Source organism: Heliangelus exortis, chromosome 2 (genome assembly GCF_036169615.1).
Source record: "Heliangelus exortis chromosome 2, bHelExo1.hap1, whole genome shotgun sequence".
NCBI classification, from domain to species: Eukaryota; Metazoa; Chordata; class Aves; order Apodiformes; family Trochilidae; genus Heliangelus; species Heliangelus exortis.
Window position 1 is genome coordinate 12546320 of NC_092423.1, and position 27410 is coordinate 12573729.

General features: G+C 38.1%; 1 protein-coding gene across 1 annotated transcript; it reads right to left on the bottom strand.

Moving 5' to 3' along the window:
- Window positions 1-111: 111 nt before the first annotated feature.
- Window positions 112-27402, bottom strand: PITRM1 (pitrilysin metallopeptidase 1). Its single transcript, XM_071734789.1, has 27 exons — window positions 27251-27402; window positions 26802-26904; window positions 25916-26022; window positions 24827-24978; window positions 24288-24402; window positions 24095-24191; window positions 23470-23630; window positions 21961-22087; window positions 21173-21261; window positions 20478-20606; window positions 18768-18881; window positions 18250-18346; window positions 15070-15204; window positions 13043-13181; window positions 11857-11973; window positions 10541-10673; window positions 9699-9819; window positions 8794-8870; window positions 8316-8481; window positions 8091-8191; window positions 7065-7185; window positions 6191-6262; window positions 4743-4855; window positions 4076-4201; window positions 2701-2846; window positions 1106-1208; window positions 112-510 (listed from the first exon to the last, which is right to left on the bottom strand). The coding sequence occupies exons 1-27, from the start codon at window positions 27295-27297 to the stop codon at window positions 417-419; spliced, it is 3102 nt and encodes a 1033-aa protein (XP_071590890.1). The 5' UTR covers window positions 27298-27402; the 3' UTR covers window positions 112-416.
- Between the last annotated feature and the right edge of the window lie 8 nt (window positions 27403-27410).

Consider the following 27410-nt stretch of genomic DNA (forward strand, 5'->3'; position numbering starts at 1 on the left):
ACTCCAAGTCACTACTTCATGCAAGGTGGAATGTACTGTCACCAAGCTCCTCTCTATCTGTAGGTGGCTTATGTAATGGAAGTTAGAATTATCACACCAAAGAATGGAATCTGCTAGTATTAGAGACAGTTTTTATATATCCAACAAAGGCAATTTCAAACAAACACCATTTAAAACTATGGAATTTTACACATACAAAAATAATTAATTTCTATAGTATTCATATGCAATTGGAGGAGTGAGTCTTCAGTAAAATATTATGGTCTGGCTTTGCCGTAACAGAGCAAATCATTCTTGCTCTCAAATACTGTATGGTTAGAAAATTCATCACATAGTTATTTCAACAAGGACAGCTTTTAACTAGTTTGTTGGACACTTAAAAGCAGCGATGAATATTTAAGATGCTCAGCAGCAATTCATCGTTTGACCCATGAGGGATCCTTCGTGATATCTGCATTTTCTGGGCCAAGTACAGCTTGACCACGAGTGCTCTTCCCAACTGCAAGATACCTGCAAAAATCAAACAAACAAATGAGAAGCTTCTGATTTCAGCTATTAGTAACTGCTATAAAAGTTAAGAATATTCCCATCTCAGGAAAAAGTATAGTTTGATACATATCCCTTGTTTGCTTTTAAGCATCTTTCAGACTTAGTGTTTTTCTCCTCCCCGTTGTCACTACAAGTCTTTTAAGTCATTGGCCTTCCTAGCCTAACTCCTTAGCCTTGTTTTCTTCAGTAGGGGAATTCTGAAGTCTGCACCAGCACAAAATGTTACGAGTCTGGAAGAACCAGCTCATTTGGCCAGGAACTGGATGTCTGAGTGAACTTGTTACCCAGATGCTTTCTGGATCCTTCAAAAGTAAAACAATCTCCCACAAACTCAGATCGCAGAAGGGATTTACATCTGCTAAAATGGTATAAGCAGGATATAATTAACATTTCTGTCTCTAGGTTTCAAAATCAAATAGAGAAAGTAGTACAAAAGGCAAAGGGGTGAAAGCCCAGAACTTTATTATGGTAACTTTCACAAACTGTTTTCTTCTTCAGATTAGGTATTTGTTCTATTTTTCAAGTAAACATTTTCTTAAACTGAGCTCAGACTTACCTGTTTGATACATCAACAAGGTTATCACTGTTGACAGCAAAAAGTTGTTCTCTGTGTGACTGCTTCATTTCATCTGAAATCCCATATAAGAAATGATCCATTCCTAAGAAAAACAGAAACAAAAAACCCTAGAAAATCACATCTGGATGGGTGTACTGGAATCTCAGTTACTACTATGTATGTGAACAAGTGCAAATTAAGATAGGTACGTATGCTGCAGGGGAAGGACACAGACTATTGTTCTGAGACACTATTTAACTAAATCAAATATCCAAGGTTGAAACTAAGTAAATTAATTTTCTGAGGTAGTAAAAGTTTTCTGTTTAGGAAGAGACTAATGATATTCTGTATCAGTTCTAATACACATTAAAGACAAAGGTTTGATAACCTTTTTTGTACTGCACACAGAGATCTACATGCAAATGCTTCAGTGCTTTTTTAGAATACTTGCCTGCAGTATTTTAATACTAAACCTAATATCATAGAGGCATAAGCAACTAGAGAACTCCAAAACACTAATAAAGCAGCTCTTTTAATGCAAACAATTACAGGGGGTAAAAAAAGGCGTGGGAGGACATCTGCCAATTAGTTCCATCTCCAGCCTAAATTCGGGCTGACTTTCAAGGTTAGATAAGGTTCTTCAAGTCCTTATGCAAGGCCCAATGATCACAATAACAGTAGTAATGTGAAGGGACAGGCATTTCTCTCTGCAACAGCTTCCAGAGCTACTGAACAATGTTCTGTTCATTGTTTCACTAGATTTGCTACAGCTCCATTTACATCTGTGTTCAAATATCAAAGAAATATCATTACTCTCACAAAACGCAAGTCAATATGCATGCATTTCACTTGCACTGGCACCTAAAATTGATTACTTTTGTTTTTAATTGCCCAGAAGAAAACCAAGTTCCATCAACTGAAGTCAGCATCATTTTCAGTTTTCTTGTTTCATAATAAGCTAGTGTCAATACAATTCACTTATCCATGAGAGGAATGTATTCCAGCTTAGTAAACTTGACTGAAAGTAAGATGAGAATGGAGGAGGGGGGGGTAATGTAAGGAAAGCAAAGCAACGTGTGAGCAAACTGAAAAGATCTGAAGATACTACCAAGCCATCATAAGTATGCAGATATGTAAAGAAGATAACACCCTCCACCACAGTAGACAGACTTTTATGCTTTAACTTTTTCAAAAGTACACACTAGGGGTCAGACACCTTCATAGGCAGTATGCACACTTGTGTCCAGAACATGCCACTTAAACATTTTTTCAATCAGAAGACCAGTATTTCTTTTTATTTGCTCGCATCTAATGCCCTTTTAAAGACTAAAATTGTTTCTTTAATCCACCTCCATCTTCAGCTGCACTCAGACACCCAGGAGCAGTATGAATATAAAAACTTCAGCAGAGAGATTAAATATCTGGTATTTCTGAAAAGGAGTTAGGGGAATTGACTCAAACTACAATGGTCATACATCTGCAAGGTACAAATATCCTATCCTGCAGTTAAGCAAACTTTTTCTATTATTTATGAACTATTTTTTCCCTTTAAACTTATAAATACTGGCAATGCTGGGAGGCTGGCAAGAATATACCTTTATCTGAAGGAGCTATTGGTGCATCTACAGCAGCAAATACTGCTAGCTTAGCTTCATCAATATCTTGCTCTGTGAATTCTCCAGACTTGGCCCATTCAACTGCTTTCTCAAATGTTTTCAAGGTGGCCAACGAATTTGGGTCTCTTGAAAGAAAGAAAAAAAAAAAATTAATCACTAGTCTTACAAAATGAAATAATGCAATTGCTTTGTTCTCCTTTCATTTGTAACTTACTATGTGTCACAAATATACACACATACATGGGGACTAAACCAAATGATAAACTTATTTTTTGCTTGCAAAAAAGAGGTTTGGGCTTATTTTTGGTTTTCAGAAGAAAGAAGTTTTATAAACCAGGCACATTTGGAATTTTAGATGCACCGAGTTCTATTGCCTAAAAGTAATTACGAGGCGACATGCAGAGAATTGGTATTTTAAAAAGATGGTAAACAGCACTATTTACAATAAAGCATCAGTTTACTGCAACAGTCTAGTAAGCATAACTGCCATTAAATATCAACAACAGTAATATTTATTATATGCTTTATCTTCTCCAAGTTGCTTTTCCCGCTACTCCTGTTTCTGCTCTCTGTAAAACAGGTGCAGCAGGTTAACTACTGAAATACTAAGCAAAACAAGCCCTACCATGTTAAAGCTTTACAGAGAGGCAAGGCTGCTCAAATTTTAGCTAGGAATCCCAACCAAGCATTGTGCTGCACTATCTTTAGTCTAGCAAAATGATTTAAGCTGGGACTCTAGACACATGACATTTTTAGTGGGGATTATAGCTAGTTTTTAATAACTGCAGTTGAAATTTCACCTGAAAGTAAATGGTAAGCATTGGTCTTTGGTAAGACCAACACCAGGTACCTGTTCTGGACTGGCAAAAAAGAGAAGAAAAGACGAAATAGCAATTCTAGCTTGTCACCAGCAGCACTTTCTGCTGAATCTCTGATAATTTCACCCAGTCAGCAAATGACCTTAGAGAACAACATTATTCTATTTCCTGATCTCAAATTTAGAATAGGCTTGAATTCCCTTTTTTAGGGCCTCCTCACTCAATCCAGGAAGAAACAAGAGAAAGGCAGTTTTGCACAACTCTGGTACTGGACAGTAAAGACCTAAGTACAAAGACACAACAGTTCCTACCAGCACACATGTCAGGCTTTCCCATGGAAAGGTTGATCAACAAAACTGATACACTTTAAGCAACTAATCTGAACATCATTAGCACTGAATCATTTTTTTGTTATTCAACGGTCTTTTTATCTCACCCGATCTTGAAAGAGAGCTGCAACTAACCCAAAAAAAAGAAACTACGTGCAGTCAGTGGTCCCCTCAGTCATGAGAGGGAAAGAATTAACCTACAATTACCTGTAGGAGTAGAAAGTGAATATGCCATTGTGACTAAGTTTAGCACCTCCACCATAAGCCCCTCCTTTCTCTCTGATTTCTCTATGTAAGAATTTGGCTGTCATCAATCGTGCAAGAATTCGAAGGCTGTAATGAGAGAAATACAAACAGCAGAGATGTTAAATGAACTAGACAGCAGTAATACTCTCAGCCTTATAGGAAAGTCAGAAAAGATCTCCATTTGCAATTCATTGCTTATCATAATCTACAACAGTAACAATACTCAGATATTTGATAACAGCTGAATAATGTGACACCATTATATGAATGATACTGCTCTGGAAAATTCCTTTACTATTGCCATTATTTCACTGGAATGACATACAAAAGCAGTCTCCTGAACTTTGTTATGTGCAATAGGATTGCCAGCTCAGACACATCCAAGTAGGCAGGGCTCTTTATGCAGAAGATAGGAGACAGCATCCCTTTGCTACTTAATCTCATATTTTCTGAAACAGGGCATTTCTGGACATAGCCATGCAAAAGTTGGTCTGTAAAGATTTTTTGACAAAAGCACTGCAGAGCATTTTCTACTGACAGTCAGTTTTCTGTGGTCATTCTCAGATTTTTCCATTTTAGTTGTTCTATGCAATGCACACAGAAGCTCCCTGCTGATTCTGTTTCCCACCTTGCATAGTCAGCAGCTGTGTAGGGAACTGTTCGAATGCATTCTCCAATATAGTTCACTGGGAAGGGAAGCACAAAATGGGTCTTCATCTGGCATGGTTTGAAAGTAGGATCCTAAGAGAAAAATTAATTGTTGTCACAATTAGCAGAGATGAGACAATTTGTCCATCTGAGAATTCTGGCTTATTTGAGAACTGTTAAAATCTACCAAACATACAGACACACAAATGCTAAAGCTGCCACTTGACCTGCATTGCTATTACTGACATTTTGCTTGTGCCCATGCTGCAAATCAGCACGTAGAATTGCCCTGGGCAACTAAAATACAGGGACACTGTACATCAGTTACCCACCCTCACATACCAGCTTCTCAATTGTGCAGCCCTTCTACCATTGCCAAAGACTTGCTCAGCATTCTTCCCCTGCCATGTCTTTACTTTGATTGAAACAAGTGTTCATAACTCTCCACTTGTATGTACGTGTATGTTCATTGCACCATATTTCACTCCATCTACTCAATTTTAGATATTGAAAACAGACTCAGAAATGAACTCACAAAAAGCGCAAACTTTTTATGGACAGCAGTAGCTACAAGAATTTCTGCTCAAACATCCCTGCAATAAACTTGATTTTTCCTTACAACTTCACTTCAAAGCTTCCAGTCCTCTTCATGTGTCCAGGCCTCTGCAGCACTTGCATCTGCTCTTCTTACACACACACACACACACACACACACACACACACACACACACCACCTGCTTGCATGCTTATTTAAGCATGATCAGATCCTTAGATACCTTCATAGCTTTTAGGAGCCCATTTCAAAACTCCCAAGTCTTTCTAAACTTCAGAGACCAAGCCCCTTGCCCCTTGCTCAACTCCAGATAGTTGGGCCAAGTGCAGCAGTGTAAACATTACTGGTCAGCAAGCAAAAATGTGGGCTGAGCTCTCCCTACTTTCTCAAAGAAGAGCTCAGAGTATGCTAAGCGGTTCTTATCTCCTTTGGCCAAACAGATTTTCACTTTTGTGTCACTGATGCTCTTCTGTCAAGTGTCATTCACAGAGTAATTTAGGGAGGAGAGAAAGGAAATGAAGGGGCTAAGGAGTGACACTTCATGACCCTGGTTCTGAAATAAAAAACAAAGTAAGCATCACTTAGAAGAGAGAGCACAAGAGAGTATCTGCCTCTATGCATGGCTGTGGAGTTAGCTACATGACCTTCATGCCAGAACTTAAGGGAAAATAACAAAAAGAGTGATAAAAGTTTGATTGCCAGTTTAAAGAAACAATAGGGGTGTTTAAAGAAACAAGAGGGTGGAACTGAAGGGCAAGCTAGGTTTCAGTGGTGTGCTTCTGAATAGTAAGAGAATCTGTAACAGCTTAAGATGGACCATTAGTATTCAGTAACAGCCCTGTAATACCAATATCCTCAACCACTAATGTACTTACATTCACTAGTTTCCTTGTGATCTGCAAGCCAGTAAGCATTTCACTTCCCACAGGTTTGACTTCTGAAGATTTCTGCAAGAGATCCAGTCTTCATATTAAAAGATGATTTAACGAGTTAGACCAAGAATCCTACAAATGCAACCCCTACCACTCAAACCTCTTTGAAAATATCAGACCATGTCTTCATAAATACTAGCAAATTACTCAATTAACTTTTTATATTTTAATTTCTAAGCAAATGCCAAATGAACCTTCTTTCAAGAGTAAATTGGCATGGAATGACACCAAGAAACAGATTAAATGAGGCCCAGAAATTTTCTGACTACCATTTCTCTCAAGGGTAGGGAATTAGGAGCTTATTTCAGTCTCAACAGAAATTAAGTCAGATACACATACTGACAGAATAAATCCTTTGTCAACTCTATTGAGCCAAGTACATTTTGTGCCAAATGTCCTGAACACTCAGATAATGAAATAAATTCCTATACAACTGAGAAATTGCACGCTACGCCCTACTTCCTTTTGGCCAACATTTCAAGTAAAGCTTAGCTAAAAAAGAAATTCTGTTTTTTTTATGCAACCAAGAAATGAAGAATTTCTTTTCCACATCACATACAAAAGCAGTAACCTCAGGGAAAGGCTCAGCAGCTGATCTACAGGATTACTATTTATTGTCTGTTGCACTGAGGTGATGACAGCCACTCTGGAAACACACATCACTTATGACAGAGCTGACTTGCAAATTTCTTCAGACATCTTTGTATGGGCATAGTATCTGAGTTCAAATTATCTTCTCCCAATTGCACAGTGGTCTTTTACACAAGATCAAACCATTTTTATTTGATCCCTAATCACAAATGAAGTAATCTCTTACCTCAATCACATGAGGACGAACAGGTTTTCTCTCTTTTTTACTTCTAGCTATGCCCTTTAAAAATTTCTCTACTTCTTTAGATGCTTCTGATATCTGTTGAGGTGCTGCATTCACTGAGCATCTGTTAAAATACATAAAGTCTTTCAATATCTTGCTGTGTTTTCAGACAGTCCTTTGTAATCTTACCACTTTGTCTTTATAAACATTTTCTGTTAAATCATCAGAATATTAGCTCTGCAGTCAATGATAATCATTATCACAGAAAAAGCCAAATACTCATACTCTAGTATTTGATATGCCAAAAAAAAAAAAAAAAAAAAAAGTCAAAAAAAAAAAAGGCCTAGTCCAATTGCTTTTCTTTTGCTTGTCCAAAACCACTTTCAGATCTTAACCACAGCACTAGCTGTTAAACCACTCTGTAACAGGACAGGGCTGCATCAATTTTAAGAAGAAGCTAACTTTCACTGTACTCTCTCCTTACAGGCAGAACTGCCAAGGATTTGAAACAGTAATGACTTCCCTGATTTTATTAATCGTTTTATGCTTTGTAAACAAAATTTTGGAACTTCTGTCACTTCAAATAGACTTATTTTTGGAACTAGTGCATCAGAAAATTAACACCATTACATGAAAAAAGCAGACTTCAGAATTTTGCCTTCTTCCTTTTAGGAGAAAATTTCCAAAACAAACTGGATTCTACTGTTACAATACAATATAACAGTATCTGTCTAATGGCCCTCCTTAAGGGAAAAGACAGATTTTTGAGGCCATTTACACACTTTGGTACAACAGTTGTGAGTTGTGTATGAAATTTGCCAAAGGTTTCTCCTATGTGTTAAAAAATTAGCAAAATATGCTATAGCTACCACTCTGTAAGCAAGAAGAACTTAAACTAATAACATTTGTGTAGTTTTTCCACAGACCTCCCATTTCATTAAGCCCCAGCACCTGAAGCACATGAAGAAACTCAAAGGCCATGGCCTTTCTTCAACCAAAATGCTGCTTTTCTTTTTAGCTGGAACTTACCTGATGTTGTCACTATTTAATAAATATTTCTTAATGCGTGGCAGTTTGCGTAGTACTGGTTTAATATCAGACATTTCTGCTATTCTCTTCATCAACTTCACCTGTGCAGGAAATTAAGGCAGAAAGGCAACAGATACAGCCAACAGAACTAATCAGCAAAAACAAGCACTGTGATTCCAAAGTCAAAGTTTTGGGCCATGCTGCAGGATGCCATTAACTTCTCACCTGATCCATCCCACTGAACATTTCTTGCAGTTCTCCAGAAGGTGTAAGGTTTTTGCTGGCTCTGATAGAGGCATATAAATGCCCACAGTCTGGAACCCCATTTGACAGCTCCTGGGCAGTCTTCTTAACCAACACTCTGAAATGTTCTTCCTCCTCAAATCGGGGGCTGAAAAACAGTAGAATCAGGTCTGCAGGTCTTATGCAAAAGCACAGAATTTATAATACTGAATTATCCACCATCCCAAGTTCAACAAAGAGCTTTTAGAGTTTTTAGCTTTGCTAGTTCTCCATTTGATCCACTACATAATCAAGTACATGATCTAATAAATAGGTTTAGAAACTGAGGATCAAACTTACAGTAAAAGGAAATCCTGAAGTAGAATCTTTAAGAAATTGGTGGGAGGAAAAGGGAAAAAAAAAAAGAGAACCCCAAAACACATGCAAGAAAACCAAACAAATGAAACCAAATGTACTGTACTTGTTAAATATTTCACTCCATAAATGCATCATGTCTGGAAGATTTCTATCCAAGCATAGAGATGAAAAGAGCACACCCTGAAGATAAAAAGAAAAACAAAACACACACAAAAATACCTTCACACAAGACAACCAAAGCAATAGCCTGAGAAATGAACAATTGCTTCTTATGAAAGTGATGTGATATGTAGGAGGCATCATTGCAAAACCTCTGTGATGCAGGAAATGACACTAAAATCAGAGTGGGCATGAAATATGATTCTTCTTCACAGAAAAAAAAAAAAGCCTGTTGATTCTTTCTTCTAAACAGCCAGCAGCAGTTCAGAAACAGAATTTCTTATTTTTCGAATTAAATACAAATAAAACTGTCCTGGGGGTGCACCTTTCTGGAAAAGTTTCCATAATTCAACTCCATGATCCAACTCCATGATCCATGGGGAACAAACCACAGCAGCAGGCCCTAGCAAGTCTGAAATAATCTTGAAGAGGATCTTGCTAGGACTGGTATGCCCAGTACTAAGAACTAAAGATCGTGCAAAACTTCTCTGTTTCTGAAACACCTTAACAGTGACAGGCACACATTTACAGTAGCCTGTATGTACAGCACTATACCATTCTGTACTCTACCCTTTGCCACCAAAAATTTTTACAGCATTTAAAACTATGGTGACAGATGCTAGTGAAGTACTGCCTTAAAATGGATAACTACATCAAGCACTCCCCTTAAACAAAATACTAAGTTACAGTAATTGTCAAATTTATATGTTACACAAAAAGGCACAAGTCCTGTTATAAACAAAGTTTTCAATGTACATTAGCTGACCCTCTACCTGGAATCCCTGACTGACCCTTAACTACAGAGTTGTTATTTCAAGCGTAACATCTTGAAGTTTATTATTAATTTACCTGTTCATACACATCCAGGTGTGAATCATCTGGAATTATATGTGGGCTGACAGACATCCCACCTGTTTTTAGTTCTATTTTCTGGGCTTGCTCCCTGTAATCAAGGGCTCCACATCCCATCCTGGGGAAGAAAAAAGAAAAAAAAGGAGATTTATTTTTATTTGCAGTGTATGCGAAAACCAGGATCCATATGCCACTTGCAAAGGAGACTATTCAGCCCAGTACTAATTCATCAAATAAAAAACTTGGGACATAATCAAGCAGACATAGTACTTCACATCTTAAGAAAGAAAATAATAATACACCAAAATTTTCAATTAATGCATTCTGTTAATTCTAAGTTATGCATTAAAATAGTGTGCTTTGTGTACAGCCTTGCTACCAACATCCATATGGAACTACAGCAGCAAGACAAAGTAAGGTTTTATCAATACAACAGAACAGATTCCTCCCAGCCCAGGTGACTTGTTCTGCCCTATGCAGTTTTCCCCTATGATGAGGTCAGTGTTCCTGTGACCATGTGGTGAAATTAGACAAAAAAAATCTATCCAAGCGAAAACATTAATTTCTGCTTGACTATTTTTCATTTATACCATTTTTCCAAATCTGTTCAGGAAATGCCTGTATTTACACTAGGGAACAAGACAATGCAGAGATTGGTGGAGAAGAGGCAAGGAGCTGGCAACTCAGTGGGGAGAGTGAGGACAACTGCTTTTGCAGGACACCAACTAATAAGCATTTTCCTTCTATAATAAGAACAGTTGAAGTTATTAAAAGCAATATTATTTCAGTAAGCTGTATTACACTTATTGCTTTAACTTCTAAGAAAGTAAACCTCTTACTTTGTAATGACATTGCAAAAGAGTGGCACGTATGGTTTGAGCTCTTCGGGAAGCGTGTTCAGGCTGGAAACGGCTCTGAAATAAACCACCCCATTGGTTGGCTGAGCACAGTACTGGACAGGAATTTCATCAGCTAGGGATAAAAAAAAACAAAAAACCAAACAAAAGCAAAGAATTACTAACAGCTTTCTACATAAACACATAAAAATGAAAATTTCTTACAAGAACTTCATATTAGGAGTTATTTTTTGCTGTCACTTCAGAGCCAATTCTTGTTTAAACTCTGCACACTGTACTCAAAGCTGGAATGAAAGGTTTCTGTTATTTCTGTCTATAGTAAGGTAATGGATTCTTGGACAATTTTGAGAGAATTCTGCTGACAGAGGCCAACATTCAGAGGTAAGATTCAAATAGAGGAATGGTCATTTGTTTCTGAATAACTCAATTTTTCTCCCTTATTTTTTGCCTTTATCACCTCAAAAGTTGCTGAAAGTCAGTTTCTGCACTGTACATGCTCTTCTAAGCTAGAATATATACACAGAATAGAATTAGAATTCTATACATAGAATTAGAATTTTCACAAAACCAGGTAATTTAATTATCAAAATGATGTAGTACTTGACATTTGCTGGTAGATTTTGCAGGAAAGTGTCTGTTAGAAATATACTGCAGAACACTATTGCCTGCAAGAGTTTCACATTAACAAAACCAAGATCTACAATTGCTTGTTTCCTATCAATCAAACAGCAAGGGGCCAAGGAGGGAGAAACTTGCACTGAAGTTATGAAGGAGGACAAGTTATTTGTTTTGGCTTGTTCTTGTTTTCCATGGCTCCTGTACATCATATTGTGATGGGTAGGGAGGGAGAGCAGTAAGGAAAGCTCACTGCACAAGCTGCCAGTAGTGCTGCACCCTGGTAAGTTTTTGGAAAGTGGGGAGATTGCTCAAGAGCAGCAAAGCATGCAGCCCAGAGACTCCTCTGATTGTAGGGCAGGGCAGGCAGTGAGTAAGCAGGCAGGGAGCTGGCATCAGGAGAGCTACTACCAGACCCCTGGGAAGGGCAGGTAGCTGCTTTGAGCTGAGAACAGCCCCACAGTGCCCCTCAGAGGTGATGGCAAGAATCGTCTGTAGATCCACTCCAAACCATCTACTGCAGAGATGGAAGACAACACAAAAAGCACCATAATGTATCTATGCACAACAAACAGGGAGTACATGTGCTTTGTAGGGAGCAAAAAAGAGCAACAGCTGGGCAAGCAGACAGATAACAATCCAGCAGGTTGCTCTTTTGAGGTTGAAACAGTGGTTACACCAACCTGCAAGTGTTGTCTCCAGAACAGTGAATGGGATTTTGGGCTCAATATCAGACACTTTCAGAGCAGGGAGACAGGAGGTATCCTGAGGTTTGCTTTGGAGAGCAATTAATTCCAAACCTAATAAGACGAGAAGAATACCAGCTTGTCATTTTCATCTTTTAGTGAAAATATTGTTAAAACCTACTGAGGTGATGCAGACCACAAAAACACGAAAGTCTGAAGTTTAGAATTTCAATGGGTCTTTGAAATATTTTACTAAAACAAATGCTTCTAATTAATCATGTTGCAACAGCAAACAGAAAATGGTATGGTTGTAAATCCTCCTTCCAGTCCCCCTTCCCATTCTTTTTACAGTAACATGCAATTTAAACCCAGAAGAAGGGACATCTGCCAGCCTGCCCTGCAATCCAGCTCTGCAAACACCTACGCAGGCAACCCAGACTTTGCAGGTGAAAAGCTTCCTTCTAACCCACTGCCCTGAGTTCTTACTCCAAGTGCTTTGTCAGTACCCTGATACAGCTAAATTGTTGTGTTTAATTTTACATTTCAGCCTCTTTCAGATTCTAGATGGTCACCTCGAAGTGCTCTCCAATTTATCTTTATAAGTAGAAAGTTCCACCTGATTTTCCATTCCCCTACCCTCCATCTAGTACAAAGTCTTCAGAAGATTAATGCAACCTTTTGGGCAGTTTCTGAATCACTCAGTGTTTTCACAAAATTAGTGTGTTTCCAAGTCTAAGTTATTGCCCAGAATAAATTAAATACAGCATTATATTTATAGTTAGAAAAGATAAATACAAGATATTTTATAGAAGCATGGAGTAGACATCCTATGCTAAATAACAAACAGCTTCAAGGTAAATGGTGGAAAACCATCTATTATTTAGTGCAAGTTAACATGAGAAAAAAATAAGCAGATCAATATTTTAATACTGTTTCCTTTCTTCTGCACTACTGAAGACATTGAACATGCTGGTTTTGATTAATGGAATATACCAACCACACACTGTAGTGTAAAATCTGCAGTGTGTAGCCCCATAACACACCCACAAACTTCCAACAAAAAATCCCTTTCAGAGCAGATGATGGAAAGTGCCTGAGAATGTAAGATATTCTACAGAATAGGATCTAAAAATCTGCATTTTTAAGCAGTTAACCAAATAAAAATATGAAAAATTATGATAACCTTTTTCAAATATTTCTTTTTTTTCTTCTTCAGAAAGAGCATTGACCTTTTTTTTCAACTTTTCTGCTTCCATTTTTGCTTGTTTATCATGGTAGTCTTCCTCTGGAGTCATTGACAGAGTCAGTCTATGTGGATTATCCTGCAGAAATATATCCCAAAACAAAGCATTATTAATTTTGAAGGCAACTTCCTCCTATTTTGTTTCGGATTACTGATTCATCAACAGTAGATAAAAAACTCTGTGCATCACTTGGCTGGCATATTACCAATGGTATCACAAACAGGCAATTTAAACTCTTCACTTCATAAAGAACAATCTGCTGCAAGGGTGGGGAAGAGAGGCAGCTTACCACAAGAACAAGAATGAACAACCTTCTATAAAACTTTATTAGTATAGAGTCAGAATCCCTTAGTAGCCCATAGTACTTATTAGTTTAATTAAACCAAGGTTATACAACTGTACATAAGGCTATAGAGCAGCAATGCCATAAGTCTTATCTGGAGAATGCTCTAAGATTGGCAACCTGGTTAAATGCAGGAGAGTTTCATTAAATACCTCTTTCAACCTGCCCAAGCTTGAGTGCATAAAGTGAATATATGATGCAAAATGTGCATGCCTTGTCCTGCCCAGAGATGCTTTACATTAGTCTTGCTGCCAGAGATATCCAAACATTAAGCAAGTGTCAGGACTGCTGTTGAATTTCTCTGTTTATAACATACTGTGGAATCTTAGTAACAAAATTATGCAAGCAGCTTCTATTTTATGTAACACAGGGAGGTTACTAAAAAAAATAGTGACCTCAAAAATTGCCCATTTCAAGGCAGAAGTCAAACAGCAACATCTGCCACTGACAGTCACTGCCAATAATTTGGACAGTGTAACTGGATTCTAGTTTATGAGTTTATCTCCCTTGTACTTATGTGGAAAGACTATGAAAGCCTGATAGACTACAGAGTTGAAGAGGGAAATGCAAAATTAACCAAGCAGAGTAAAATGGACAGAATTCCCACCCTGGCTTCCAGCCTTCCTGCTGTATTAATCTCCAGGTACAATGTACAAAATTGCATAATCTTACATTGTAAGAACCTCCAACTATTCTCATTACTTCCTCTTCTGTCATGTTTTTGCCACAGCCCCTCAGCAGAACTGCATAGTAAAGAAAATCCTAAAAAATACTGCACCCTTATTTCTTCCCTGCCAAAACATTAGCAACTCCCTAAAGCCTTTAGGAAAACAGATTTCAATTGATGTCACTGTTTCTTGTTGCCTTTCAGTATGTGAGAACCAGCATTTTCTCACTATTAAATCAGGTTGGCAGATACCTGTAATAGAACTGCCTTTCAAAACAACTTGGAACAATTTGATGGGAAAACAAAAACCCAACAAAATAAAAAAACAAAACAAAGACACTTTTGCACTGCTATCATTGGATTTTTTCTTTCTGGCATTAGCTAATTCAGGGCATTGCAACTATTCAGTGTTCTAATGCTTCTACTGGTTTTAATTTTTCAAGCCCAGTAGAACGTATGGAGAGCCAAACAAGAGAAGAAAGCAATTAGCACTGACAGCAAAATTCAGACAACAGTTCAGTAAACATGAGGAGCAGCAGAACAATCTTACTTAAAACCAAAGCCTTTTCAAGGAGAAAAAAAAAAAAAAGAAAAAGACAAATCTTGCTATGCCAATACTAAGGAATATTTAACTAGGCCTATAATTCTCTTTACATCTGAACTTTTAATTAGGAAGTACCTATGTGTCTTTCTATAGCATCAGGCATCACAATTCAATTAAAAGGTAACATTTCATCAATGTTCTAATATGTGGGTTGCTAAATGTCTGATCACACAACTTCTCATTCCACAAAGTTTTCACTTTAAATGATTGAAGTTAACACGCTTCATTCAAAAGTGCTGCTGTTCACTTACACTTAAAAATAGTTATAAAAGATTAGCCTTCGGTTTAATTTTAAATATAAAATTATGATTTAAAAATTAATACTGCAGATTTTTTCCATGGATTTTCCTACCTTAAAGTAAGTTTTAACTTTTTCCTGAAGAAATGTGGGATTTTCTTTAAGGCACTGCCTGAACCGAGAGACTTTATCTGCAATCTTGAGAAGTTCCACTGGATCCCCATCTTGATTCCAGCAGGAAGCTATATACTGCAATGGGAAAGAATAATTAGGCAAGTGGTACTATCCACCTGCATTTGTGTAGATGACTCTAAGTTCCAAAACCAATTATAATTTATATTTGAATAGCAGACATATAATGAGTAGTTCTTATATATTAGGAGGGGATAAAACAAGCAGAAATCTTTGTTCAGATTAAAACACTATTCTATCACAATCTCTCTCTTCTCTCCATTTTTCTTTTAACTTTCTTTTACCAAACCACCTTTTATTTTTTTCTGTATATCTTAATTTTGTATTCTGGAAATCTACTGAACATTTTTTACTCACTCCCATTCAGCATAAAATAATTTTTCAGTCTAGGAAGAAAGGAAAAAAGTAGCAGGCAGTAGAAACAAAGTAGCACCTAAATATTACAGTCTACCCATTTATTGTATCAGATGAGATGATGTATAATAAAATGACTCGAGTATGTAACAGAAATGGGTCTCTGGAGAAAGAACATACTAAATAACCAGAAATATCTGCAGGATATTTCTTTTGGAACATTTCTTATTATAGTTTTATTCCCTAGTTTGAGACTATTGTTTGCTTAGATCCCTACTGAAAGCTCTTCAAATGCACCACAGGGCAAGAGATTAAAACTTTCTCCATTTCTACTCTGTATAAATAGGGAAAAATGAAAAAAAGTGAAAGAAAAAAATCCCAAGATATTTGAAAGAAAAAGGTTTTAAAAGCATAAAGAAAATACATCCACTGAAACTGTCAAAACCATCTTGTCTCTTCTTACCTTTTTAATTAAAAGCAGGTATCAAAAGCCTTCCAGACTTTTTCAGTAATAACTATTATATGTTCTGTGGAAGCTCTACAATATGCTTTAAGGAACAGTGTTATTTTAGAATATGCTTGAGTTAAGACTCTTGAAATAGAGGTAGCCATATGAGGCTTCCACCAGGTCATTACAACTCACTGCTGGTTCTCCATAAGCAACTTATCAAAGAGTGTTGTCCAAATGCCTCTTGAATACTGACAGGCTTAGGGCCACAACCACTTCCTTGGTGTCATGATTTAACCCCAGCCCCACACAGCCACTTGTTCACTCCCCTCACAGTGGGATGTGCCCAAGTGAGGAAAAACATGGGTTGAAATGGAGTTTAATACATAAAGCAAAAGCTGCACATGGAAGCAAAGCAAAATAAGGAATTACAGAACCATAGAATTATTGATGCTGAAAAAGACCTGTGAGATCATCAAGTCCAGCCTATGACCTAACACTACCATATCAGATAGGCCATGGCACCAAGTGCCACATCCAGCCTTCCTTTAAACACCTCCTGGGACAGTGACTCCACTGCTTCCCTGAGGAGTCCATTCCAATGCCTGTTCACCCTCTCCATGAGGAAGTGCTTTCCTGATATCCAACCTAAACCTCTCCTGGTGCAGCTTCAGGCCATGCCCTCTCATGCTGGCAGTAGTTGCCTAGGAGAAGAGCCTGACCCCTACCTGACTACAACTTCCCTTCAGGTAGTTTAGAGAGTGATAAGGTTCCCTCTGAGTTTCTTCTCCCCGATAAACAATCCCAGCTCTCCCAGTCTCACTCCCAGTCTACTTGCTGGTGAGGTGAGAAGCACTCTGTAAGCACTACTCAGCAACAGCTTCAACATCCCTGTATTATCAGCACTCTTACCAGCACAAATCCAAAACATAGTCCCATACCAGCTACTGCATACAAACTTAAATCTCTCCCAGCAAAAAAAACCAAAAAAACCAAAAAACTAAAAAAAAAAAAAAAACCCCAATCAGAAAATCATTGTCACTAAATTAGAGAGAGATGGTTTATCAATGGACTGCTTGATGGATAAGGAACTGGCTGGATGGAGGCATGCAAACAGTTACCTTCAATGGCTCAACATCCTAATGGAAATCAATAACAAGTGGTATCTGTCCCTCAGTTGTCTGTATTGGAACTGATACTGTTCAACACCTTTATTAATGACATAGTAGGACTGAGTGCACACTCAGAAATCTTGCAGATATTGTTGACATGCTTGAGGTAAGCGAATGTTACCTGCATCTTGGTATGCATGAGGACCCATGTGAACCTCATGAAGTTCAACAAGGGCAAGGTTCTGCACAGGGGCCCATTGCCCCTGGGCTGGGGCAATGACCAATAATCAGTACAAGCTGAGTGATCAATGAACTGAAAGAAGCCATATAACTAGGTCCCTTTCAGGCCCTTTTCAAGGTCAACTTCTAAAACATGACCTCAGGGAAATGAACTGAAATATAACCCTCCTATATGAAGGTATTAATACCAAATACTGGGTGACTGGTCTGTAAAAGCATGAACTGTTTAAGAGCTTTGTGTTCTAGAATTAGGTCCTACCAGCTGAATCAACTTCAAGACCTGAAAATATTGAATGACTGAGTATACGTACAAATATATCATCAGACAGAATTAGTCACACAGTCTGAAGACATGCTAGAGAGTATTGGCCATGTATGTCAGGTACATTTTGCCAGACCCTACTATGGAACAAATATCCAAATTTGTCTGTTTCACTGTATGGCAACCTGATTGGAAATCCCTCTTAGTTGTGCTTCTCCCAATTACAAGTCTTGCATTAACCCAGGGCTCTGCTTCTTTATCTAACTTTGTATGTCAAAGGAACGAATGCTTGTTTGTGCTGATGAAGACAGAACACCTGAGAAAGTAAAATTGCTGCTAAGCAACTGAAGTTGCTGTAGAGTGGAAAAAAACAGAGGACAATGGAGAATGGGTGGCAGCAGGTGGCTCTAATTTTTAAACTCACTGAATACTTCAGATAACTTGTGTCCAAACTTGCTGAATTCTCCAAGACATCATGTTCTGCTGTGGAACATTTTCTGTACCAGCTTTTTTTTTGATACAGTTTTGGTATCAAGAAAATCTTCAAGCCAAGCACTGAATTAGTGTACATTTTCTTGAAATTAAATCACAGCAGTACAACCCTAGCACAGGCAGTACAACACAGACAGTAGTTTCCTTATCCATCCCTAAAAAACCATCACACATGGGCACACATACAGACTTACAGATGTCAGGGCAAGTCCAAAACTTGTAGACTGATGCTTCAGCTGGATTTCAATTTTATGAAGTAGAGCTTCAATCCTATCTTCCTCAAATCCTTTCCTTTGGGAAGAGGTGATGAGAGAAGGAAACCATATCCATTTACACTAATTACTTTAAATAAAGTTATGAAATGAATTATAACACCAATAAAGGAAGCTCTATAACACAAGGTCTTACACAGAATTAAAATTTATATACAACAATTTTATCAAGCTGTATCATTTAGTAAAACTGCAAATATCACCAAATGCCTGAAGGCCACACTGATGAATATGCTACAATAGAGGGAGTAGCAGATGCAAGTTTTAGGAGTATTGAATGATATTACTCTTCTTTAGTGCATGTACTTTAACGCAATTAATTTTTAAGGCATGTTATTAAGTGGACACCTGTATTATTGTGTGCCTATGTATTAATATTAAATTGTAAAAGACTGTATGAAAACAATGAACAGTATTCTCAATAATTCACCATTACTCACTCAATAACTTCATCAACTGTTCTAGCAATTATCTGCTTCACAGTACCGATGTCTTTTTCAGCAATGCCCTGAAGACCCACACTGAAATAAGCTTCTCTTGTCGAGCCATTAAACCTAGAATAAAACATATTAAACTCAGTGACAATTACTAGAACCTAAGCATTCAACCTGCCAGCAAAGGCAGAACAGGGAAACATCCATTATTTACCACAGAGTTAAGAAATGGAACTTATAACCAATTTTTTGTTCAATTTCTGTAGTAGTAGACACTGTAAAAAAATATATCACATGGTATTAGAGAAAGGAAAACAGTCACAGAAAAAAAAGAAAAAACAATGGTATTTTCTGTTTATCTTCCCAGTCATCTATTAGTACTTTCAGGTAATGAAGTCTGTTTTCTTAAGGTGAAAATATTTTGTGCCTGTAACATCAAGCACATGCATTCTATTTAAGCCAGTGAATGAAAATTTACTTTTAAATGTTTACATTTAAAGCAGTACTTGTAAAGTAAGCCATGAAGGTGAAGTGTTCCATGTTCGTGGCATTTTCCAACAGTATTTAACAAAAAAAATAAAAAGATAATTTTGTTCAACCTGTCAGGCAGGGTTATTTGAAATAGGTCATCTTTAGAGACAAAAATTGACACCTGCAGAAATATAGAAAACTCAACAGTTTGAACCAATGCCAACAAACAGAAAGCAATAGGTGCCCATCACCCCTAAATATCCTCTATTCCATGTCTAAAAATCACAGAACAATTAAATGGCAGACTCAGGTGTTGGAGTGCTTGAATACCAGTGTGTGGACTCAAACTTTCTTCTAGATTGATTCATCAGCACAGTCACTAAGGCAAATTACAGCTAAATTTACTTTACAGTTCAACACAGTCAACCTGGAGAAGGCTCGGCAGACAAAACATAGAACATCTGAAACAGAACAGTGTCTAAATATGGATTTTTGCTGCCTGCCCTGTGATACTAAGATGTTCCCATGGCACTGGCACGCACAACAGGACTTGCAGGGAGCCTGTGCCTTCACACAGAGACAGTTGAAGCCAGGCAGAGCACCCTAAGGCATTAAAAACAGAGCAGTACATTTAAGGTTTCCTACTCAAACATCCGAGACAGTCAATGGAGACAAAGGCACAGTTTATGTCATCCTCAAGTCTAAAATCAGATGAATCATGTCCTGAAAGTGCTGCTTTCTTCCTGCTGACAATAAGACACTATGATGAGCACTTGAGCCTAAAGCTGGGAGAAGAGAATCCACCCACCCTTAGTCTGCAGTGCAGAGCAAGCTCAGGAGACTGGCTGCAAAAGCTGCAGTCTGAACAAGGGTTAGCACACATACCCTTCTGAACTGAGGCAATGACAAATTAATAGCAGTTAATGGCAAAAAAAACCCAAACCCACAAAACACAACAAACCACATGAATTAAGATAATGAGGGTGTTTTAATTTACTCATCTTTCATTCTGATAAGCTTTGAACAGCACAACTTTGTTTAAAAATAGCTTCTGTCAAATTATTTTGACAAGTGAAAAATTACACTTGAGAATGCTTCACAGTTTATCAGTAGAAACTTCAATGTTAAAATAAGATTATTCTGGTATGAATTGCCTGTATGAAAGAGGATTTCCCATAACTTAATAGTAGCTTGTAACTTTTCCAATATTGGTTATAGGGTTGAAATGTAAAATGCAACACTTACCCAACATCAGGAGAAAAATCTGTACCAACACCAGACTCAATTAAGGCTTTGTAAAAAGGAGAATTTGGCCCATCAACCAACAGTGAAGACAACAGGCTTAATGTGAACGTTTCAAAAGTGTCTGTAATACTGAAAAAAATAATTGTTCTTAAAAAACATGAAGCTGTGGATACCTGACATCTAACATTACTGAGTTCACTTTAGAAGAGTTACTGCTACATGAAGGGGCAAAGGAGAAATAATTGCCAATTATGAACAACACTGCACCAAACCTTAGGGAACTAAGAGTCCTGGGTCTTTCACTTATTATAACTAGCAGTAGAACAAGTTAAATTAGGCTGCAAGGATAGATAAAGTTAGCAGTAGGGTCATATAGAAAAGCTGGCACACAGCAGGAAATTGAAGACAGGAAGCCAGCACCCCAAAAGTCTAATCCACTGAACAGTTCTGTAAGATAACAGCTGATTTTCATTATGTCTATCTGGTAAAGAGAATGACTTAAAAAAACCCAAAAACCTCTGCTTAGTAATTAACCTTTCATTTGCAGAAGGAGGCTTTGTCTAGCTTTCCCATGGTATTATTTAACTTAAAGATAACATTTATGAAGAGGGATTAGGGGACATGATATTCACCTGTGTCTTGCCTAAAGTTCTAAAACGATTTTTTGATTCAGAACTTAATTTTGATACACTCACTCTGTTAACAAGTAGCTGATGCTGATAGTTGTCTGCTTGGAAGGATCAGCAGCAAATGAGTCTAAGCCACATGTTACACTGTGTTCTCTCTGTAAAGTATAATAAATATATTTCATGAAGATTAAACTCAGAGAAGTTACAAATAAAAAAAATTAATGCTTGCATCTTCATAGAATCTTACTTCCAAAGACGTGGAATAGTTTTATATACTGGTGGTTAAGTTCAATATTCCTAAGTAAATACACAAATATGGGATATTGAGAAAAACATGAGTGGTATCTCAGTTTTTACAGGTTGAGGAACAGAGGAGCTGATGAACAAAAACTGGCCATGATTAACTCTCTAAGCTGGATTTCATAGAAATGCTTGACCTTCAGGGCAAGCAAGAACGGGAAACTGGGAGTGGGCAGAGGGAAGGGGTTGGAGAATGAAAAAAGTGATTTTTGACACCAGTCTGGAAGTTTAGGTACCATTGCTTGTATAAATAGCTCTAAATGCTTTCTATTAATAAGTGCCTCATTGCTCCAAATGCTAAGGGACTTGGAAACTAGGAAAAAGAAAACCAAACAACTGCACACCATCGCCACATTACTGAAACTCACAAGTAAATGTAGTTTTTCCCTAGTTTTAATGACAAAACAAAAACACTTCATCTCATTTACACAAAATTCTAAATAAAATAACTATCAGGCTGGGCTAAAATGTTACCCTGTCATATTCAGTTTCTGCAGTTCCAAGATTGGATGTGCACTGTTCGTCTTTGTTTTAATTTATTATTTTTTACTTACAGGCTTTTCCCAGAGTTTCTGTTTTGGGATGTCAGTATTTGATTCAATTCTTTCAAATTTTACCAATGCTTCCTCATGTATTTGTTTCAAATGCTGCTCCAATGGAAAATTACCATAAGTGAAAAATCTGCATTTCAAATGAAAGATTGCGATTAAGTGTCAGATTTTACATGAAATTTACAGTAATTTACAGAAACTTCATGTGATTTCTAGTGATTCATTTCTATATAGGAGGAAATATGCAGTTTTCCATATATTAAAAACCCTTGGATCTGTTGGTAAAATTATTCAACATTTTTCAGCTTGTTTTGTGCTTTGGAGCCTAGAAAAAATAGAACTTTTTTAGTTGAAGCAATATACACTCGTCCAAGAAAAGAAATTTACTAATTGATGCTAGAATCCCTGTGCTTTAAAGTTTCAGAAGACAAAATTCTTAACGTCTACATAATGTATAAATATGATGATCTCCTGAGATCTATGAGCACAGCTGGGTTCTGAGGGTCAGCCTACCAAAGCACACTCCCATACCTACAAGAAACACTGCTGATTTCCACTGGACTGAACATGAGGGACAAAATTCATCTCAGGTAAATGTTAATCCCCAACTAAAATTTAATTGCAGGTTCAACAGAATACTTGGGATTATTAAAAAAACAAAAGATGGTAAATTCACTATCACAACAGGAGTTATGTTCCATAAGTGAATAATTAGATTAATGGATTCACCACAAAAATCTGTTTAAAGGAACGAATGACACTGTAGATTTTCCTCCATATCACCTTCAACTTTTCAAGCAAGCTGACTTTTAGCTTTTTTTAAGATGACTTCAAGCTAAAAGAGCTTATAAGTACCAACAGAATTAGTATCTGCCTTGGCAGTTTGGAAGGGACCTTAAATATAATCCATTTCCAACACCTGTGCATGGGCAGGGACACCTCCCACTATGCCAGGTTGCTCGAAGTCCTTTCCAATCTGGTCTTGAACAATTCCAGGGATGGGGCATCCACAGCTTCCCTAGGCAACCTGTTCCAGTGTCTCACCTGATACAGTAATGCGAGATGCAGAAGCCATTCAGATGTAACTTCTTTTTATAACTTTAATCTGTGTTGACTTCAAGAAGAATAGGAATCCCTAAGCTCATCTGCATTAACACCCTGGATGCTATTGCCAAATACTTATTACTATATTCCACTTCCTCGTAATCCAGATGAGTTCAAGGTGAATCATATGCAAACAAATATCCCCCAGCCAAATCCCCATAATCAAGGAGCAAGACATGCTCTAAAATTCACCCATCTCTCAGTACACCCTGCTTCCAATTCACCTTTTGCTTCTCTCCCTAAAGCAAACTCCTTGCTTCAATGCTGTCCCCTAGCTGCTGGAGAGCATAGGTTATATAAGTTGCCAGTTATACCTATGGGAACACCAGATTACAGGTTTTCCCTCACAAAATCATAACCAGAGTGCTAACCCACTATATAACCAAGGTAGTCAGAAATTTCAGATACCTGGAATTGCTTGGATGATAATGTGTGGCATGAAACTGTTTCAGCTGCTCCCAAGTAAGATCAGGAATACATAATGGATCTCCACCAGACACTACACTGTAAGTGTGATCAGGAAGGATTTTATTCTGCAGGTGCTGTGCATATATCCTCTCATTATCTGTCTTGAGAGAAAAACATCACATTTCATTAAAAGTCACCAAAACACATTTTAAAAATAAAAGGTGCTGAATAAAAAAATCTCAGAGACAACTTACACAAGAGCTCCTCCTCATATAAACATTTTCTTCTGTGGTCCTATGTATTTGGATAAAACTTGCTACACTATCAGGTCAATTTAAAAGAAAATTCTACAGTGAAATACACTAGCAAGGTGCTCTTCTATAAGCAAATAAACTTTCAACAAGCTAACTTTAAGAATAACAATGTAACACTCTTCCACCTCCATGACTTCTGATTCAATGACCTGAAACAACACTTCTCTAAGTCAAATTCTTGACTTTACAGAAGTCTTAATTTTCGTAACTGAGGAATGGAAATGCCTGGTGCAATAATGCCACTGATAACCTCACACCTTTAGTCACTTCACCACATGTAAGATCCTAAAATAAAAATTCACTAAACTTACAAATGCTCCTTTCATTTCATTAAAAACAACTCCTTTGAAGACTAGAGGTGTCTGAGGATCAGCTGGGTTCTCATGTTCTAACCGCCAACCTTCTTGCCTGAAAAAATTGATAATAAAAGTATTAGGAGATTGAGGAGTTTGGTCTTGTTTTTTAAATTAAGGTTTGCATAATCTCAACCCAGACACATCTTACCAGAAATCTAGTTGACGCAAACATGGAAAGAAAGCTGCATCCAAGTACACAGACAGGAGATTCTGAAAGTCCTTGGGATTTTGTGTTGAAAATGGATAAAGTGTATAATCACTAGCTGCATATAAATAAACATTAAAAGATCAGAATTTTAGAAAGTCTGAGTGGCATCTTGCCTTCATTTACATTTAATCTTTCATCTCTATAAGTAACTGGAAAAGAAGAAACATATATGACATTTTTACTAAGGAATGCATGTAAGTCCAACTCTACAATTATTTAACTGTGAAAACTTTGCTTTTGCAATATATAAATAATTAAAGGCATGGTCGTATACAATAAAGATCCATCTCTAGTGGGGTTTTCTAACTGACAAATGAACGAGATCTATTTTGTTGCCTTTCCTTGTTAGTTCTTTAAACTCTCACTCACAACATTCACACTTAATGTCTCTCCAAAGGAAAATTAAGGAGAGCTAACAAACAGCTCTACTGCAATAAAATCTCATGCATTTCAAGTGGTATTATTTACTTTGGACTCACCTGTGAATGCATTCATGAAAGTGGACAGTGATCTGTTTAACATTTTAAAGAATGGATCTCTGCAAGGATACTTTTGAGACCCACATAACACAGTGTGCTCAAGGATATGTGGGACCCCAGTGCTGTCCATTGGAGTGGTTCGGAACTGTATACTGCAAGGCAGAGAACACAAGAGAGGACAAGGACTGCTGTTATTTCTGATGAGAGTTCCCCCCACCTCCTATCTACAGCTCCAACCTATGGAAACATTATCACTTTCCAGAAACTAACACAGCATACAGCAGGATGCAGCATTATCAAGTTTCTAAGACTTGAGTGCTCAGCCATATCTGCAAATACAACCTCTACACTTCTGCAACTGGGGGCAAGACAAATGTTTTCATGATATAACTGCACACATTTCTTTTTTAGCCAAAAGGTTCAGAAAAACTTCATGGAAGATTATGGTTAAAACAATTGTTTTACATCTTGTAACTATAAGATTATTTATTGGAAAGTCCCATTTTCGACTCATTAATAGAGAAGACATGGTAATAAATTTGTAGTTTAGGGGAGAACCATAGATATGGTCATGGGCTGAAGCAAATGCCCAGTGAAAAGAGGCTGAGGAAATTTAGCTTCTTTAGCCTGGAGAAGGAAAGGCATTGAGTGGACTAAATAGCTGCCTTCCAAAACCTACAAGGAGCTTGTTACGAAGACAGGTTCTTTGTATAGATATGCACCATGGAAAGACATAAGACAATGTTCACAAGTTGAACCAAAGAAGTTCCAATTTATTATTAAAGAAAAATTAAAAAAAAAAATACCATTGAGAGAGTCAAACATCAGGAAGAGTTTGCCAAAAGAGGTTGCAGAATTTTCATGTGGATAAATATCTGAGGAACCCCATCTGAATTAAGTGCTAACCCTGTTCTGGGCAGCAGACTAAAGAGACCTCGCAACATCTATTTCCAACCTGAAATGAGGAAGTCCCACAAAGGAAGCACTGTTAGCTTTGGTATCACAGAAAAATTGAGTTACAAACCTGGACTACAATTTAGAAACCACAAGGTCAAGATGGAATGTGCTATACAGGTATTAATTTTTTACCTGAACAGATTATTGGAGTCCTCCCGAGCCACATGTAAATATCTGGCTCCTGTACTGTCATGACTAAGCTTCACTGCAGTCAGAAACAGCTCAGGAACAGCAGTCACCTGCATTGGAAGAAAACGTCTGTGTTACGGTGTGACTGCAACTAGGTCAAATAAGTGATGGATGATCAGGTTTTTTTGTTTGTTTTTGTGTTGGGTTTGGGTTTTTTTTGGAGGGGGGAAAGAAGTACATAAGTGGAAAATAAAGATTAAAGAAACAATTAAAACACAGTACAACCAAAGAACTATGCTCTTCTAGATATTAACACCAGAACAATTCAATCAGAAGTATAAAGAAAATGCATATAGTCAAATGTCTGTGATTAGGGCACCAAAAGAAAATTCAAGGAGCACAATTCTACCACTAGCTCTGTCACTAACACTTTTTGCAAATTATCTTTACTTTCTGCTTTTTCCTTTACAAAGTAAAAAGATGTTCTGCATCTTTCAACTTCAGGTTCTTAAGAAAGGCATTAAAAGCAGCTTAGGAAGTAAAATATTACTTTAACGTCTTTCATAAAACATATTTAAGTACAGCTATCTATCAGGACTTTTAGAAGACCACTCTGAATGATCCACAACTGCAGCATAAACACAGAGGTGCTTTACTTACTCAAGAGAGCTTCTCTCAACAGGAACGTGTTAATGTTCAATGTGGTTGCAACTAAACAATATGGTTGCAGAGTTACAAGTTACTACTGTACTATTTTTTAACTGAGCACACAGAGCACCTGGGCAAATACTTAGCCTGCATACTCCTAGCCTGACTAAGGCACGTTTCAACTCAGGAAAAACATATCTATAGAAACACAAAGGAGACAGGAACGAGGGGTGATGCTTACCTGCTCTACAGTGAATCCATGGATGCGCTCCCCTACCCTGTACTGCAGCGCTCTCTCATTAACGGGAACGCTCTTCCACCTCCATGACTTCTGATTCCAAGACCTGAAACAACACTTCTCTAAACAAACGCGTCCTCACCAGCGCTGCTACAGCGCCGGGACGGGGCAGCCGCCCAGCCCCGTGTCCCGCCGGCCCCCGCAGCGATGAGCTGCCCTTGGGCTAAAGGAACACCCCGCCAGCCGGCACACGACCTCCTGGTCCCTGTCAGGGACACGGCACAGCCTTCCCCGTCCTCCGGGGGAGCCGGTAGCTGCGTCGAGCCCGCCCAGGCCCGCGGCGGGTCACCTCCCCAGAGGAGTGCCGGCAGCAGAGCCGGGACGCTGCAGGGCTGGGAAAGGCCCCCCGCTCCCTCCCTCTCGCCCACCTTCAGCTCCCTCCCCGTGCTCACCGGCCGCGGCTCAGCAGCCCCCCGGCCGCTCGGTAGCGGCTCCACATGGCTCGGTGCCTCAGCAGCGGGCCGGGCCGGGCCGCACACCCCAGCCGGCGCAGGCGCCGTACCTCCCGCCCCCATTGGAAGCGGCCGAAAGCTCCGCCCGCTCCGTGTCACC

What these genes read in the sequence shown, in the direction of transcription:
- PITRM1 (XM_071734789.1), bottom strand. Translation starts at nt 27,297, where the DNA reads ATGTGGAGCCGCTACCGAGCGGCCGGGGGGCTGCTGAGCCGCGGCCG. An exon ending in ATCAGCTACTTGTTAACAGA is followed by an intron (nt 20,607 to 21,172) that starts GTGAGTGTATCA and finishes TATTTTTTTCAG; the next exon opens with TATTACAGACACTTTTGAAA. An exon ending in ACAGTTGATGAAGTTATTGA is followed by an intron (nt 18,347 to 18,767) that starts GTGAGTAATGGT and finishes CTCTTCCCAAAG; the next exon opens with GAAAGGATTTGAGGAAGATA.